General features: G+C 43.2%; 1 protein-coding gene across 1 annotated transcript in view; it reads left to right on the top strand.

Annotated features, from left to right (window-relative positions):
- PIK3C2G (phosphatidylinositol-4-phosphate 3-kinase catalytic subunit type 2 gamma) overlaps window positions 1-19099 on the top strand; it is a 340743-nt gene that overhangs the window by 14171 nt on the left and 307473 nt on the right. Inside the window, exon 5 of the mRNA XM_019543878.1 lies at window positions 7416-7641. Coding sequence (XP_019399423.1) covers window positions 7416-7641 — 226 coding nt within the window. The remainder of the gene's footprint in view (window positions 1-7415; window positions 7642-19099) is intronic.

The raw sequence follows: 19099 nt of genomic DNA, 5'->3' as shown, positions 1-19099 counted from the left end.
TCCTTTAATTGTATCACATCTCAATGTATTCATGTCATTTCCATTTTTAATGCTTAATCTTCATCTATAGTCCATAATTCTACAACCCAAGTAAGCACGAAGTATTCATCCTCACCAGCTGTTCTATTTGTTCTCAAATATAATTGATTTGATCTTCTAGATCTTCTGTGTTTTGGGGGTGGTTTTTTTTTTTTACTTTATTTTTTTACAATTCTGGATTCAAAGTATCAGACTCCCTGGTCTCCCTGCTACCTGTTCAATATTCCTTTAAACTAGCTATTTCATTTCCACCTTTTAGTTTGTGCAGTGCCTATCTGAAAATCTTCTTTTTATCACCCTTCCACCCAAACCAACAGCATTACCTCTTCTCTCTAAATCTTGCCTGCAAACTTTCATTTTCACTTTAGCATGTGAACAGATGCCACTGAAATGTGGTTTTATGATGCCTTTTTATGAAAGATGTTATAAAAAAATAAATTATATTGAAGTTAAGCAGTCTCTGATGCATAAGTCAGCAAACCAAAAAACAGTTCTTGCCATGGGACAGTAATGAATCAATCCTCCATGCAGACTTTTGCCTTTAGAATTATAGGCCACTTGCTCAGAGCATTTTAAAGGACCTAGTAAAGCATAGCATGGGGCTGTATAAAAGTCTGTCAGTCTCCTTTTTGTTTATTGATGTAGCTGTTGTCAGTAAGAACAACCAATTGTAGTGCAGAACCTATTCATGTGGGGTTTTCTCTTTCTCTTCCTTTTTTAAAGTTTTTAAAATATAGTTTTGAATCCCATTTTCACTCTCATATAGTATGATTAGCTTACTGCTTTCAAAACTCAGCCACTGTAGTAAACAGAAAAACAATAAAACATTTCCATGCATATATCCCCTTCATAATTTACACTTGCAGGCTGCTCTATGACTTTAACGATGACATTTTTGCCTTGTTAAATTCTTTGAAGATTAAGGCCTTAAATAGGAATTGGTTTTCTCTCAAAGTGAAATTTAAGCTATTAATTACAGAAGGGACAAAGTTATCTTCATGTAGATTAGAATCATTAGAAACATGCACCTTTTGAATTAATATGTTCTTCGTAAAACTAAGTCTCATTTTCTCTTGTCATTACAAATTAAACTTCTTTCAAAATGGTGCTGCACCATTGCTATGGTGCCATAGCTATGGTGTTCAGAAATTTAGTGAGGAGCATAAGATAGACGTGCTAGCAGAAGCTCCTTGTTCAGTAGTTCCCAAATGAGGGGTTATAGTACTTAAAAGTATGGTCACAAATGCTGCAAATTGCAAAAGTGAAATCATTAGCCCAGAAGTGTGGTTGCCAAAAGAAAGGTTTGTGAACCACTGCCCTAGGGTAAAGGCAACTATACTAGCAAAACTCCATCTTTGCTGAAGTAGCTTGTTTTGCGTAGCGAACATGGAGGGGGGCAAAGTGTTGTTTAATAATTAGACAGGCAAACGACCTTTTTTACCAGTATAAACTGCATCCGCACAAGAAATTCTTTACCAGTAATGCATACCAGTGTAGTTCAATCAGCAAAGTGCTGTAGTATAAATCGAATTGAACATTGGCAGAAAGGGGAGTCCAGATAGTATAGCAATTCAAGATGGCATAGCAAATAGGGTTTTTATCATACACACATATATTTGTGAATATTTTTCCTGTTAGACTTACTAATTGTAAAGTAGAGTGGAAGGTAGAAGGGTGGGAGTGGAAATAATTGGTGAAAAATAAGATGAATATATAGGTATTTGAAGGAGAACTCTGTAGGCGTATAGAGGGTTGTCCTAGAAGAATGGAAGCAGGGGAGGCTGAAAGCAAGAATAGGACAAAAGTGACACAACAGTGAGACAAGAAGCAAGGGAAAAAGAAGAAAGTAGTAAAAAAGGAGAGAGATGCAGGAAGTAGTACAGAGACCCAGAATGAGGATGAAGAGACCCAGCAGTGACGATAAAGCGTTTTAACTTCTTGTGGAAATTTCTTGTGCAAAGAGACAGGTAGTCAGTAAAGGGACTTGAGCAAGGTAGTGATATAATAGCTACATGCTTTACATCAGCACAAATATTTCATTACTCCAGTATGTTGGCTTCTGCACTCTTCTTCACTCCTAAATATGTTCTTCATGTCCTTGACACCAAGAAATCTTGCAAATGAACAGAAGCACTGTCAAAAGACCTTGCTCTAGGTATTTATTCTGTCAAATGAAAATGGGTTTCTCCTTCTGCAACCTTCTGTGCATTTGTCACAGTGCCACATCTACAATTACACTTTTTGTGACTGGAAGTAAGGGGCCTGCCTTTTACCTAGTTACCATGTGGAATAGATGCAGAGCATTTACTCATCATAAAAGAGATAAATCCCCCGATGTTTGAACTCTCTGTAATTGTATCTAATGACAGCTATATATAGCCCTAGTTAATTATTTAAAATTATATTTCTTTTTTTACCAGAGACCGACATGTGTGACAGTACATTCTGCAGGCTCCTATTTCTGTTGATTATTCATAAGAACATTCATTTTAAAAGTAAACAGAATAAACTTGACTGCAGTCCCTCCGAGTACAGCTCTTAGATGGAGATAACCCCAATTTCCATCTGAATTCTGAGTCTTCCCTGACACTTGATAAATCTGAAAGAAACTGTTTTTCCTAAGTGGCCCAGAGGCTAGAGAACAACTTGCCAAACTGAATAGCAGTATACATTTGGAGCATTGCTTCTGGCTGTTTTATGTCTGAAGGTTTGAATGAAGCAACATGAATCTGACAGAAGATAAACTGAATATGTAACTGATGCATGTTAACTTGCCCCAATGAAAAAAATAAATTGTCCTTGCAAAAATCAATGCCATTTTGTAAACCAGTTAAACCCCAGGGATTTTTAATTTGTAACATGTATGTTGGGCTTTACTTTTGCATTATTTCATCTGGTTTGAAAAAGAGAGCAAGAGAAAACCAGTGCAAAAGCTTTAAGCCCCCATAAAATTTAAATACAAGGTCAAACATTCAGCTAAAAGGCAATCCCTAGCATTGCTAAAAGGAGCTATCAGAATTGGGTGGGGTTTAGCAGTTATTTTGGTATACACTTTCTATCAAGAGTTGTCAGAAACAGCCCCTAAAACAGGGGGTGGCAACCTATAGCCTTTAGGCCACATCCAGCCTGCAAAGATATCTTATCCAGATTACCACAGCAGGGGGAAATTGGCAGCATTCAGAATCAGCTGCATGCGGCAGCATTCAGCATCAGAGAGAATTAGCGGCATGTGGCAACGTTCAGTTGCAGAGGAAATCAGCAGCACATGGAAGCATTCAACAGTAAGGAAAACTGTAATGGCTGGGTTGCAAGCCATGGCCCACTTGGGACTGAGCTGCATTAATGCAGCCTGCCATTAATAAAAGGTTGCTGATCCCTGCCTTACAAAACCATTCCAGCTGTGGACGACCCTTGTGGTGGGCCACATTTTGCTGCCACCTAATCAATTTGGTGGAGCAGAGAAGCTGACCCATTTTGGGATCGTGGTTCAACTGTCTTTATGCATATAGGGATCAAATGTAATTTTAATATTTTTCAAGTTAGCTAACAAAATATAGTAACAATAGCAATCACTTCTCATTAGCCACCTATCTGTCATCTTGTGCTAGATAACTTGCATAAGCTAAGGTAATTTGAGGTTTTACACACAGCACAGATTCCAAAGATGGAGTATGACTTTGAATGCTAAAAGATCTATTTGTGTGCAATACTTTCCCTCCTCCTTCATAGTTGACCTTCATAGAATATATTTGAAATCAGAACTTCAACTAAGTTTGGTGATTCTTAGGGTGAAGTAACATGTTACACTTAGGCCATACTAAGGGTGCTTAAAATGTGAGCATTCAGAAGTTAAAACTTATTAACTTGTCCTAAATACTCTCTGAGAATGTCAAAGTTAGGCCACTTCAGGCAAGGGTTAACTGGGCCCAGCTCATGTTAGTGTAACTTCAGTTTTCTCCACAGGGATAAATTAGCAATCTGTAGTCCCCCAGCATCCCAGGATACAATGTTGCCAGCTCCCTCCCCAACAACAAGTCCAGATATCCTGGCTCTTAGCCACCCTCTAGTGGCAAGTCTGAGCCGTGCAGGTGAGAAAGGGTATGAACCCTTAATGTGTGATGCCCACATCACATTCTAACTTTGAAGCTGCATAACATTCCAGAGATTCGGTGTGGTCTAAGTCTAACATGTAACTTCACCCTCAGCCTCTTTCACCCATCCCCGAAAAAACAGCCCTAACCAAACTCTAACAGGCTTCTTCAGATACAAATCAAGAAACAGTGTCCCTATATCACATTTTGTTTAACAGAATATTGGAAACTAATCTAAATATAATTTATGGGGTGTGTAGGAAGCAATTGGCAAGTGGAAATGATTTCTTTTCCTTCTCTCCAAATTGCAGTGATCAGACTTTGGGTAGTCATGACAGTCTCCTCAAGGCAGCCACTTCCATTCAGCTTCATCTACAGAAAGGCACCAGCTTCCAGCAAAGTTTGGCTCGAACGGTTTGTCCTTTTGTTTCTTTCAGTATTCCTGAAGCAATGAAATTCCCTTGATCCCTTTAATTAACAATCTGCAATGATAATCAGAGAGAGGTAGTTGCTTTCCTGAGCATGCATACATTATTGCTGAAGTGTAATTGAAATGTATTGGGAATATTTTTGTTTCTCTCTGCTACTCTGTCCTTTTGATTATTATGGAGAATACTTCAACATAAGACCAAATGTTACTTTTTTTAAAGGAATTTAATTTGATCAGAGTCTAACAATACTTGTGATATCAGCCTTTTTCTAGATGGTCCTTGTAGATTTTGAAATTGAGTAATTGTAAAAATACTTCAAGTATTGTACAAGATAAATCAGATCCAGATCCTAGGCTTTATTACTGAAATCCTGAGTATTTGGATAAAAGAGAGAGATCATGCTTGCATATGCATGTGTCTAAGCATGCACATATTGCTTTTAAACATGTTGTCTTATCACTGTTCAACTCAAGAGAGATCCTTGTACAGATGATTTGTGATTAAGATACCCTGGAATGGATTATTGAGCTTTAATTACACTGATCTATGCTGCTACATATAAGCTTTATTCCCAGTGGGCAACCTTGAATTACTTCTAACCCAAACTTCACAGTAGAGAGGAAACTTTGATGTTCAAGGCAGTTTTCACTGGTGATGTGTTGACTTTATCCACAGATAGTTCCAATTATCTGCTTTAACCAGATACAGTATCAACTTGAGTCTATCAAAATATAGATCAGATAACAGATTACTAATGTAAAATAACAGTTTCTTTTTTTTTCTATTGCTGATATATGTCACCATAAGAAATATCAGATTCTGTGCAGTATCTCTACTATACCATTAAAAAATAGAATAATGAGGCTAAAGAGGATATTGATTTAAAAATAGCATTTTTTGAGCCCTTTGTTCCTTTAAACAGATAGAAAGCAGAGTGAATATACAGAAATATACAGTAGTGGCTCATGCTGTGTGTGCTCTTCTTTACAAGGACTTGTATTTAGGTTCATCCTCCCTCCCTTCCCTCTGCAAGCAATTGGCAAATATAGTATATAAGATTCCATTGGTAGCAGGAAGGTTTTTAGATTCAGGGAACAGGAAGTATGAAACACAGAGGCATTTGTCACTAGGCCACCATTTCTTCAAATGGTTGGTGACCCCAGTTCATCTGGCTGTCTGGCAGATGATCTGTAGAAAATGTAATAATAGCCACTCTTGTGCAGTGCAGTGAGCAGGAATTACTGAGATAATATAGGAATTTCTGGGTGAATTCTGTCACCTGCGTCAGTCTACATGATCATAATACTCCTTTCTAACCTTCTAATTTTTGTGTAAAAAAGTTTAACCTTCAGAGGTGGTCTCAAACATTGAGCAGACAGTATCTTTTTTCAGGTGACCAGTAGCATAATTGAGAGGTGGTGACCAAGACAACAACCTCAGGTGCCACCTTTGGATGGATGGGGGGGAAGCTAGCTGTTTCTGCAGTGGAAGCTGATCACATTGCTGTAGTTGGCGCAGCCAGAGCTGGTATTATGCTGGGTGCTGTGTGGTTGCCCTGGACATGGATCTATGCTGCTGCACCCCTTCAAGCCGCAGTCCAGACTCCAATACTCAGATGAGAAGTTTACTGTAGAGTAGACCAATTAGCTCTGCGACAAATATCTTGGTGTCTATGCAAGGCTATTATGCTGAAGTAAACTAATAAACTTTGCAGCAGGGTAGTACATATAAAAAAAATAATACCCTACTGAGGAGTTTTTTACTTTGCAGCAGTGTATGTGTAGATACTGACAGCTGACTGGGGCATGAGGGTACTTCAGGGTAGGGGCTGCCTGCTGGCTAGCCCCAAACTAGAGCACCCTTCTGCCCCATTCAGTCTCTCTGCAGCATGTTGATCTGGGTCAGAGCAGGCCTGGGCTCACAGGCTAACTCCCAGGGCTCTCTGCCAGCTGGCAGTACTCTGACCCAGTTCAACAGGCTACAGTCCCAGGCACACATGACATTGTGGCACCTGGGAGCAATAAATTCCAGCACAGTAAACACTGGAGTAGTATGAATGTCTAGACACACTCAGTTTCTGGAAGTCTGTTTTGCCCTCACAGTTGATAGTGTTTAGAGGAATTAAATGGAAGCTGAAGTCCGAGGGTTGCTAGTCACAGATCATCAAGAGAACCTATCAAACAACCTAGCACACCTAGCATTTTATTCTATGACTTCACGTTATTTAAAAAAAAACAAACCCTTGAGATTCTGTACCAATGTCAGCTGATGCCTTCTGCAATAAAAATTCATGACTATCCTTCAAGGCAATTATGAAACTTAATTTTTTAAGTTCTCTGAGATCTTCAACTAACAGGGCTTATAAACATGCATATCATTACTATCTATTTTACTCTTATTTATGATTGCATAAGTGCCTCATATTTTACGGTGCCTGGAAGAAGGGAAGCAGCCTTTGAATGTTAAATTTGTCATGGAGTAAGCACTGGTAAAGTCATGAAGCTCAGGAAAAAATATTTTGTTTTAATTCAGCAAAAGCAGAAATGTGCTGCCCAGGTCACCCTTATTGCTGAACTGCAAAATTACCAATTACAAATGTGTAAATGATATTTTTAAAAACTAAAAATTCTAATCTATGGTGGTGGGAAAAAATACCTTGGCTTTTTCAACCTGATTCAATTCAAATCTGTCACATGGACAAATGGCTTATGGACTGTTTAAATAAAAAGATAAAATGCAAAGAGATAGGATAGTCCCATATCTACTTCAGTGCTCAGAATATGTCCTCACCACACCCCAAATGTGGCTGGAATTGTCTGCTTTCAATTCTGCCAACTCCCCTTCTCCCACTTAGGTATGCGAATCCCTTAAAACATGGTGGTAATGCCACTCCAGATGCACTTCCTGTGGCAGCTGCAAAGCAAGCTAAAGGCAGAGATCTTCAGAATAGTCATAAGGAGGGAGCACCACTACAGTGGTTTTCTTGTTTTGCCAAGTTTGTGAGGGCACCTGGTAGAGCTAAGGATCAAAGACACCAGCCCCAGAAACCAGGCTATCCATCCAGTAATGCTTACATGCAGGTAAGGAAACAGCAATATCAGTTCTTCTCTCCTGAACCTCTTTTCCAACTAAAATATCAGTCTAAGAGCTTTTCTAAAAGTTTTGTAAGGGTACACAAATATATTTCCAGAGAAAAGCAGTTCTTGTGATGAAGGATTCATTGTTCTTGTTCATCAACTCTTCAACATGCTGTTAGTTGCCTGAGCCAAACAGCTGTGTTAATGATTACATCTGATGGCAGGTTGTCCTTGAGAGGTCATCTTTGAGAGGGAACAGTACACTGGAAGAAAGAGGGGCAAAGGACCTGGCATTGTGTCTTCATACTTCACATTGTTAGCTATTTATCTGCAGTACAGAGATTATGGCTAGGTGTAGAAAAAAGCACAAGGCTGAATCAGTTCAGTCTTTGCAGGTTAGTTTAAGATGCACAAATTAAATTGAAACAGGCATGATACAGGAAATGCAGCCACATGCCTGCAGTGGCTCAGGCCAGAAGCTGGGAGGTGCTAGAGCACAGATCTGGCTGTGTGTTCACTCCCTCTTCCTGCTGCCTCCAAGGTCTCTGGGATTTGCAGTCCAGAATTGCAGCAGCAGGACTCTTTAGGGTTGCTCATCACTTCCTCTTCCTGCTTCCAGGTGCCTCTGGGATTTGTAGTCCACAGTTGCAGCCAGCAGTAAATTTGAGTGGGGGAAGGGATGTTTAACCCCCTTCCCTGGCCCCAGACACCAGATGGGACGGGGGTTGGAGGGGAGAAGTCCCCCCACATCTCACTGCAGACTGGGCTGAATTCCAAGCTGGGCTTGCTTCCCCCCAACCTTTTGTCAGCCAGCCCTCATGGCTCCAGCTAGGCAGCAGTGGGGCGGGGCCAGCTCTGCTCTCTGGAGCAGAAGCACAGCCCAGCCCAGGGCTGCAAAGCATTCTGGGATGATGCAGGACTGTGATTTAATTTGAACTGGGAAGGGGTCAGGACAGAAGTTTAATAAACTTGTTTGGCCCAAATCTGTTAAGTCTGATACTACATTCAACCAGGTTTATCTTAAACCAGTTTAAGTGATTTTGAAACTGGTTTATGTGCACTGAGCTTGTGTTCTGTTACAGGTTTAAACCAGTTTCTGATCACTTAAACTGGTTTATATGTAACTGCTGTCCCTAGCCTAAGTGACATTAGACTGGTTGAGCCAAATCAACAGTTAATGTGAGTGCATGAACCTCCAATGTTTTCTGTGCTTTTTAAACTTTTCAACAAATGCATATTCTGATATACTTTAAGGAGTAACCCATCTGATGATAAGGGTTCAGATTCATATTCAGACCAGTATAATATCAAACTTATTAGGAGTGTCCTTCTCCCTTAACTATTTTCCTGGATATCCATGCATCTATTGGAGGGGGGGAGGAGAGAGAGATATTTTTTTTCTATAAAGTTTTAGGAACTTTTAATTGTTTTAATTAAAGAAAGACAGGTAGGTGCTTACCCTAAGCAACACACAGAAGAATGGTAGCATTTTGCTTACCAGAATGAAAAATGAGTGTGTATAAGGGCTTTTTCATAGGATTATTTATAAAGCAGAGAACTCATAAGCCCTCAGAGAACCAGTAACTGAATGTTCAAAGTGCTTAGGCAGTGCGGCTGAAAAAATATTGTTAAAGGTAAAAAAAAAAAAAAAACAATCCATGGAAAAATGGTACCATATTTATTTGAATAAAAAGATGGCCCTGATTATAAGATAACCAGTAATTAAATTCTATATATAGAAAAATTATAAATTTGTTATAATTTTCCAGGTATAGAATCTAATTATTGGAAGCTTACCTTGAATTTGGCCCCCTCTCACTGCTACAATCTCATGGTTAGAGACCCCCCTTGCTCTCTGCTTCCTCTTAACATTTTCCCCTGGTGGCCCCTTTCCCCTCTCCTTAATGTCAGACCCTGCTCTCCCTGAGTACCTGGAAGTGAGGAGCAAATTTGAAAAAAGCAAACAAAATAAACCCCTTGAAATTAAACATGGCTATAACAATTTGCATATAGTTCCCATACACTTACTTCAGAATTGATGTATGTTACCTTTTTTTGAAGTAGAAGGGGCTGTGGCAAGTGGCTGGGCTTTCACAGGCCTGGGGCTGTACTCTGAACATATGCAGACATTTGGTAGGCCTCTGAATTCGGGCATGCCATTTTTAGGCTTTTACACCCTGTGAATGTGACTTCGTTGCAAGGTTGAAGATGATGGTGCTGAGTGTGCAGCCTTGCTTCACTCCAGGCTGGATAGGGATGACATGCATCTTCTCGTCTGGCAAACAGATGATTGTGATAGTATAGCCATTGTAGGGCTCCCACATGAGGTCGATGGTACTGACCAGCATGCCAAGCACTTGTAGGGTGTTGAAGATGTGGCATCTCAATCTATTCCAACATATAGAGTGGGACTGAGCTTTCAGCACAATCTTAAAAGTGGAAGAAAATATTTTATGAAGGTGTGACTGTTACCTGACACAGGTTAGGAAGCTTACTTTGAGCCACTTAAATCTGAGTTGAGTTCTTCTATGTGCAGACATTCATGTGGACAGCTGGAAGTACGTCAGTTGGAGATAAGCACTGACAGGTCCATGGCAGGGTTGGGGTCTGTCCATTCTGGAGCGGGAGCATAGATTCATAGATGTTGGGGTCAGAAGGGACCTCAATAGATCATCTAGTCTGACCCCCTGCATAGGCAGGAAAGAGTGCTGGGTTCAGATGACCCCAGCCAGATACATATCTAACCTCCTCTTGAAGACCCCTAAGGTAGGGGAGAGCACCACCTCCCTTGGGAGCCCATTCCAGATTTTGGCCACATTCCACATTTACTATGAAGAAGTTCCTCCTAATGTCCAGTCTAAATCTGCTCTCTGCTAGCTCTTGGCCATTATTTCTTGTAACTCCCAGGGGAGCCTTGGTGAGTTCAGCCTCACCAATTCCCTTCTCTGCCCCCATGATGAATTTATAGGCAGACACAAGGTCGCCTCTCAACCTTCTCTTGCAGAGGCTGAAGGACTCTAGGTGCCCTAGTCTCTCCTCATAGGGCTTGGCTTGCAAGCCCTTAACCATATGCGTGGCCCTTCTCTGGACCCTCTCCAGGTTATCCACATCCTTCTTGAAGTGTGGCGCCCAAAACTGGATGCAGTATTCCAACTGCGGTCTGACCAGTGCCAAGCAGTTTAGGGCGGGTGTTAAAATAACACAGCCCTGAGGATGTGGCAAGTTCCTGGGCTTGCACAGCCCTGAGGCTGTGCTATGAAGATGTGCAGACATTTGTTAGGTTGGGATGACCCATTTTAGATTGAGTTAACCCAGGCCATTCAGGCATACCATTTTTAGGCTGATTGAAGCCCTGTGAATGCTCAGCCATTTATATAACCCTAAACTTAGGGCAAACTAAATGTAACACTTGCATATCCCTGTAGTTATTCTTTTGACCATATGTTTCACACCTATAGCATGTGTACAACATTTAGCTGTTATAAAGTGTTGCTTGAGAAGTGGCTTCAAACACCATCCACACAAGCTTTACTGAGTGGAAAATTAAGCCCTTAATGGGGGTTGGCATTGCCAGTGAAGAGCTTTCAGCGCAAAATCCAATCCGCAATCAGCGCAAAACTTCTTCATAGAGAGGCTGCTGACAGAGTTCCTTTTCAGCAAGAACTCAGTCAATACCTCATGCTCCTTATCTCTAGAGAATGTTTTCACATTTTTAATACCTGGGTGAAGTACAAATCTTCAACAGCAATCATTAGCAGACATTCATCTTGAGAAACAATGAAGATTGTGCTTTTGGTGTGTTACCGGGTACCACCACAGCTTCGAGTGGCTGACTCTGATGCGTGACAAGCAGACCCTCCAGCAAGTTGCACATACAAACTCAGTTGAGCTTGCACCAGCATGCCGAGTATCGTTTAGCCTTGCCTGCCCCGATTCCTCTTCTCTATCTCATCATTGACCCTCTCCATCTCAAAGCAATGTAAGCTCTGCTTCACAGAGGCTTTCCATTCACAGCGGTCCAATGCCATTGACTCCCAGTGTTGGTCATTGATGTGCAGCTCATGAAGGTTTTTCTTGCAGATATCAACAAAATGAAGTTGAGTCCATCCAAGTTGATGACCAGCTCACCCTAGAGTATGTCCTTAGAGATTCAGCCATCACTTACATGATTTACATGTCCTAAGCAATGGAGGCAGCCTTTTCCAGTGGGCCAGGAATCCCCCAGACCCTAGAGTGGTGCAATGCAGGCTGTGGCCTCACTGTACATGCACAGATTTAAAAGGGCACGCCAACAGCAGAAGCCGCACTTTGGGGTCCAGCTGTGGTGAGAGATGCATGGGCAGAAGCCTGTCATGCCCCTGCGAGCCCAGAACCCCCGAAAGATGGAGTGGACCCTGACCTTGACCCCCAGCACAGCTAGGAGGTAAGCAAGGCCTGTAATGGGAGAGAGTTAGCCAGTTGCAGAAGGCAGCTGTGAGGAGCCGAGAAGGGTCATGACTCGCCTTGGCTCCTACTTGGCCCAGGCCCCCAGAGATCCAGGTGAACTGAACTTGCAAACAGATGTGCTCTGGGCTCAGCATGCGAGTTAGTGCGGGATTTCATGCAGGAGGGTGCATAGGAAGGGCACAAGGCCATAGGTGGGTATGAAGAGAAGGGTTGGTACAGCAGTAGCCCAGATTACTACCTGTGCAATGGTGGTTACATGCCACACCCTGAAGACACCCCTTCCTGCAGCTGGAGTCCCCCCCTCTAGTTACCACTGAGGCCTCTACCCAGATGGAGCCCATGGCTTCAGCCTCCACCCAGACAGAGTCCATGGCTCTTGGCTGTGGGGGACTGCCTAGAATGAATGCAGGTGGCTGGAATCAGGAGCAAGGACACCTCCCCTCTTGTGGTGTTCTCCTTGTTAGAGTCCCTGGAATTCCAGATATGGGAGCTCCAGGCTGTGGTGCAGAGGCTGCATGCCATCAGGGATGGCAAAGAGGCGATTGATGCCCACCACCAGGCTCTTCACCTGAAAAAATGAGGAGGGAAGAGCATGGAAGGCTAGCAGGATGAGGGTGGACAAGAGGAACTCCCCTGAAGTCTAGCCAGGGGTCACTTAGACAAAGGTAGTCTCGGCTCCAAGGCAATCTGCACCAGGGTCACCATGCTCTAGAACTTCACAACAGATACAAACCCCTCACAACATCAGCAGAGGCTGAAGATTTGCTGGCACCTGAGGAAGGCAGGCAACCACCAGCCACACCTAAGAAGAGGTGCACAGTGGTAGTTATGGGAGACTCCCTCTTATGGAGGACTGAGGGTGCGATCTGCTACCCTGACCCCTTAACCCACAAGGTCTGATGCCTTACAGGGGCCTGTATCCAGGATGTAAATGAGAGGATCCCAAAACTTATCCAGCCCACGGACCACTACCCTATGCTCCTCATCTATGTGGGCACAAATGACATGACATGGAGCAATCCCAGCCAGGTCATGAGTGACTACAGGGCTCTGGGCTTAGAGGGTTGGGGGCACAGGTGGTTTTCTCCTCAATCATCCTAGTTACAGGCCATGGGAACAGGAAGAAAAGATGTATTGAACAGGTAAACAGAAAACTGAAGCATTGATGCCACTATAAAGACTTCAGCTTCTTCAATCACAGTCCACACCTCAGGGAGAGTGGCAGCAGCCTGCTGGGAAGAGAAGGCCTCCACCTCACCCCAATGGGAAAGAAGCTCTTTTCAATTGGATTAGCTGACCTGCTTGACAGCTTTAGACTAAGATTGCTGGGGGATGGGCAGACAACCATTGAAACAAGCCCAAGAGAGGACAAACACATAATCAGTAGATCAGGAAACCCAATCAAACTTACCCCTACTCCAGCCAAAAGACAGGACTCTCCTAAGCACACAAAGAAGCCAAGGGCTTCAAATGGCAGGCTTAGCTGCCTGTACACTAATGCCAGGAGTGTGGGGAACAAGCAAAAGGAACTGGCCCTCCTGCTTAGCAACAACAAATATGATCTCACAGGGATAACAGAGACCTGGTGGGACTTTACCTATGACTGGACCACAGGTATAGGTGACTATACCTTGTACAGGAAGGATTGGGCTAGGAGGAAGGGCAGAGGTGTAGCTCTTCATGTCATGGAGCAGTACACTTCCCTAATAGTTGACATAGGCACCCAAGGAGGGCAACTTGAAACCCTCTGGGTTAGAATATGGGGAGAATATGGTGAAGAGGATATTACTATAGAAATCTATTACAGACCTCCTAACCATGAGGAAGAGCTTGACCATGAATACTCTAGGGAACAAACAGAGGCTGCATGTTCTCAGTGCATGGTTGTCGTGGGTGATTTCAACTGCCCTGACATCTCATGGCAGGAGCATTCACCCATTCAAATCTGATCAGTTGCACATCTTCCTCACCTGCATTGATGAGCTCTGACTCAAGAAGTCCATGGGCTGACACAAAAAGAGGCACTGCTAGAACTGGTTCTAGCCAAAGGGGGTGATCTAGTGAGTGACCTGAGGTTTGAACGGAAGGTTCAACCTTACAGTGATCACAAATTGATCACCTTCTTTATCCATCGCAAAGGTGGCAAATCAGTCAGCAACACAGAAATCCTCAACTTCAGTAAATCTGAGTTTCACAAGCGCAGGAGGTTGGTTGTTGAGGCCCTGATGGATCACAATCTGACAGGGAAGGGTGTCCAAGAAGAGTGGCCGCTCCTTAAGGACGTGATCCTAAAACTACAAGGGAAATTTATTCTAGCCCACAGGAAAGGTAGTAAAAGGCCTAGGGAAACCCCCTTGGCTAAATAAGGAACTCATGGACCTCTTCAATCTTAAAAGAAAAGCTTATAAGGGATGGAAGATAGGAAATACATCTATGGAGGGTTATGCATCACAGGCCCACACCTGTATGAGGAAAACCAGACAAGCTAAAGCTGATACTGAGCTCAGGCTGGCTACAGGAATCAAGGACAATAAAAAGTCCTCCTTCAGATACATAGGAAATCAAAAGAAAAATAAGGGCAACACTGGACTCCTGCTGCATCGAATGGAGTAGCTGACAACTGACACCTAGGAAAAAGATAATCTTCTCAATGATTATTTTGTATTGGTTTTCCACCAGCTCACATGGGGTCACCCCACCTGACAGGACATAGGACTATGAGGGTACGGGTGACCATACACCTACATTTGGTGAATACCTTGTGAAGGAATGTCTTGAGAGGCTGGATATCCATAAGCTGGCAGACCCTGATGGAATGCACCCAAGAGTGCCAAAAGAGTTAGCTGATATCATAGCTTGACCATTGGCATGGATATCTGAGAACTCGTGGCACTCAGGAGAGGTTCCTGAAGACTGAAAGAGGGACAATATGGTTCCTATCTTCAAAAAAGGAAGGAAGATCCAGGGAACTACAGGCCAGTCAGTTTGACCTCAATCAGGTGTAGACATTGGTGTCAGAAGTGGGCTGGCCAAGTTCACCGATGACACCATCCACAGCTGAGGACAGGAGGATGATCCAGGCAGATCTTGACAGGCTCAGGAAATGGATGGATGAGAACCTGATGGTGTTTAACACTTAAAATGCAAGGTTCTCCACCTTCGTAAGAAGAACCTGCAGTATGCTTATAGGCTCGGCAGTGCTACGCTGGCTAGCACTACAGAAGAAAAAGACTTGGGAGTCATCATTGACCAGAAGATGAACATGAGCCTTCAATGTGATGCTGTGGCTAGTAAAACGAGCAAAATGCTGGCTTGCATCCATAGATGCTTCTCAAGCAAATCCCAGGATGTCATTCTCCCATTGTACTTGGCCTTGGTGAGGCCACAGCTCGAGTACTGAGTCCAGTTTTGGGCTTCACAATTCAAAAAGGATGTGGAGAAGCTTGAGAGAGTGCAGAGGAGAGCCACGCGCATGATCAAAGGTCAGGAAAACAGACCTTATAATGAGAGGCTGAAAGCCATGGGGCTCTTCAGCCTGGAAAAGCACAGGCTCAGGGGTGATCTGGTGGCCACCTATACTTTTGTCAGGGGTGCTTACCAGGATCTGGGGGAACGTCTGTTCACCAGAGCACCCAAAGGGATGACAAGTTCGAACAGTCACAAACTGCGCCACAACTGATTCAAGCTGGACATAAGGGAGAACTTCTTTACTGTCTGAGCCCCCAAGGTTTGGAATAGACTGGCACCGAAGGTGGTTCAAGCATCCACCTTGAATGCCTTCAAAACACATTTGGATGTTTATCTTGTTGAGATCCTATGATCCCTGCTGACTTCCTGCCCCTGGGGCAGGGGGCTGGACTCGATGATCCTTCGGGGTCCCTTCTAGCCCAAATGTCTATGAAATCTATGAAATCAATCCCTGATAAGATCTTGGAAAAAATTATCAAAGAATCCATCCACAACAGGCTGACAGAAGGGATCATTCTGAGAGATGGCTAATACAGCTTTGGTTCTAGTAGATTGTGCCTGACTAAGCTCATCTCCTTCTATGACCAGGTGATGTGACACCTGGATGCAAGGGGAGGTTGATGTCATTTACTAGGGGTGCACCAATAGAGATTTTTGGGACCAGTGCACATAGTTGATATTTAAGGAGGCATATCAACCAATACTGATCCGATTTCTGATACAGCTGGTAAATCTGTTGTGGGAGAAAGTGTGTGGAATGCCCCCCGTGGTGACGGAGGGGGCAGAGGCAGGCACTGTCTGGTGAGGGAAGGTGGCTTCTGCTGCTGTGGGAGGGTACAAGGGAGGGGCATGTGTTCCCTGGATATATGCAGGGTGGGGCGGGCTGCAGCCAGGGCTATGCGGGGTTCTTCTCAGCAGGGGCTGGGTTTGAAGTGGGCACCAGCACCGCTGGGAGGATTCTGCATCCATCCCAAATTTCACCACCAGTTGCCCGGTGCAGCCCCGGCTCTTCTCAGCATGTGGGTGGAGGCAGGGCATTGAGCCAGGGCAGTGGCTGGCGGCAGTGGTGCTGGGAGCAGAGTGGTGGTGAAATTTGGGGTCTATGCAACATCCTCCCAGTGCCACCAGTGCCCGCTCTGAGCCCAGCCCCCACTGACAAGAGCCCCATGCAGCCCCAGCTGCAGGCCACCCTGCTCCACACAGCTCCAGAGCCACACACCCCTCCCATGCTTTCCTGGGGTGTAAGCATTGACGGGAGCCACCCTCCCCCCACGAGCCACAACCCCCCCGACCTAGGCAGGGGCTCACCACAGGGGCTGTTGATCTGCCCCCCACACCCCTTCCCTCCCCCATCCCCTTCCACCACACCAGATTTACCAGCTGGAGGCAGCTCTCCATGCTACCGGCTGTGCTCCTTGCTGCCTGAGTGCTGTGCTGCTGCTGTGCGCAGCATGGGCATCTATTGGCCAAATCATTGGTCCCATCAGGCCAATATCTGATACAGCCAATTTTCTTTATATCAATACTGATCCAATATCAGACTGATGTATCAGTACATCTCTATCTTTTACTTAGATTTCAAAAAAGCCTTTGACTTGACTATGATGTCCTCATTGCAAAACTGGGGAACTGTGGCCTTGACAGCCTTACAGCCTGATGGCTCAGGAACTGGCTTGGCGGTCGAACCCAGAGTGTGATTGTTGATGGAACTGAGTCAGTGTATGGTGACTAGTGATGTCCCTCAGGGCTCAGTACTCAGACCGGTATTCTTTAATATATTCATTAATGATCTGGATTTGGGTGTCAGAAATGAACTGGTTAAGTTTGCAGATGACACCAAACTATGGGGAAGCACAGTTACACTGGAGGATAGGCTGGGGATCCAAGCTAACTTGGATAAGCTCGCAAAGTGGACAGATACAAACCTGATGACTTTCAACAGAGAGTAATGCAAGATGTCCTACCTCATACCTATAGGCTATGAAATCTATTAAATGAAGTCAGTGGTATCTTGTGATAAGAAATATTTCTTGTTTCCTAACAAGAGGCATTCCCTAACAAAAGGAATTTCTTTGTGTTTTAAGACAGTGATACAGAAAAGTGATGTGAAAAACATTACTTGTGTATAAGAATCTCTAATAATCCTGAAGCACCTTAAAATAATCTTTTGTGTCCCATTAATGTGCACAAAGCCTATTTTATTGTTGTTCTAGGCTGACAGGTCTAAATGAGGCTTAATATACTGTAATGTACTGTGGAGGCCAAGAATACTGTGTATGTGTTGCTCTTGGCATTTAGCAGTTCAAAAATAGTTACCATTACGAGGTAGAATTATTGCTAACAAAAAAAAAGTAGTCTTTCAAGCAGTGATATTTCAAGCACTGAACAGTCCTGGAAGATAAATTAGCAGCACTCAGGACATTAGAGAACATTTGTTGTGTCAAATAATTTGCTGAACTAAAACTAATAACATGCAGCTTGGCTTCATGCTGGATGATGACATTTTAAGATATGTTGAAATGAATTATTGATCACCCCTTTATGATAACTGACATAAATGTGAGAGCTACAGGCCTCTGTTACTAATAATAGCTCAAGACATTAACAACTCTAAAGCTAACATAAGTAGCATAACCAAAGCTTTCCTTTAATTCCAGGGAAAGCTTGCAACAATGGACTCAAACAGGAAAAGAAAAGGTTTCTGCTTACAAGCAGAAGTGTAAGCAAGAAAATCAGGCCCAGTGGATACCATAATGAGACAGACATGCACTATATGCCATTGTGTGTTATAAACTTTCTTCTCAATCTTGGGGTGAACACTCAGTCTCATTGAAATAAAGGTTTGGAGGAGTAGAGTTAAATTTCATAACTTAATTATGGATATTGTGATACATTTTTAAAAAACACTCAACCTTTTGAAAGCATTAAACTATGTTCATTTAATTTTTTTTAACACAAGTTTCTGCTTCTCACTGTTCCGGAGAAAAGTTAAGAATGTGACCCCTAAAGTCTGAACCATGAAAATCAGGAAAAAAATAAGTGCAACATATTGTTATTTAAAATGTGAAAAACTCCAGGAATATTAAGCTACACTTAAGTGTTTTGTTTTTTATGAGCTGACTCATCATTTTTGAATGCTTGGAGTTTGGCAGCACATAGTTCATTCTTCATGTAACAAGATTGGGCCCCTCAGAGTCATTCAGGGTCTTCTTCATAAAGCTGGAATAGCTTTGAGAACATCACCATCCCTGGTATGGGAATATGTACATACAGCACCTTTTTATTTTTGTGTGAATTACACCCACTTTCCCTTCAGAAGAGACAACTGCAAAATGCTTCAGAATTTCAAAGCCTTGAGAATGCTGCTTCATAGCAATCCCTACTCTAGGGATTTATCAGTAATACCACTTGGTAGCCATTTCTTGTAATCCAGCTATTAGATGCATTCAGGTACCAGATTATGATCTCTAACCCTGTCACTTTATCTCTAAATTGGGCCCTGCCAATGCTTTAATGTGGGGTGTGCAGGGAAGGATTTTTCTTGCAA

Source organism: Crocodylus porosus, unplaced genomic scaffold, assembly GCF_001723895.1.
Source record: "Crocodylus porosus isolate Cpor-Errol unplaced genomic scaffold, CroPor_comp1, whole genome shotgun sequence".
NCBI lineage: Eukaryota > Metazoa > Chordata > Crocodylia > Crocodylidae > Crocodylus > Crocodylus porosus.
The sequence above is the reverse complement of the archived record's forward strand: the minus strand, read 5'-3'. Positions and strand labels throughout refer to the sequence as shown.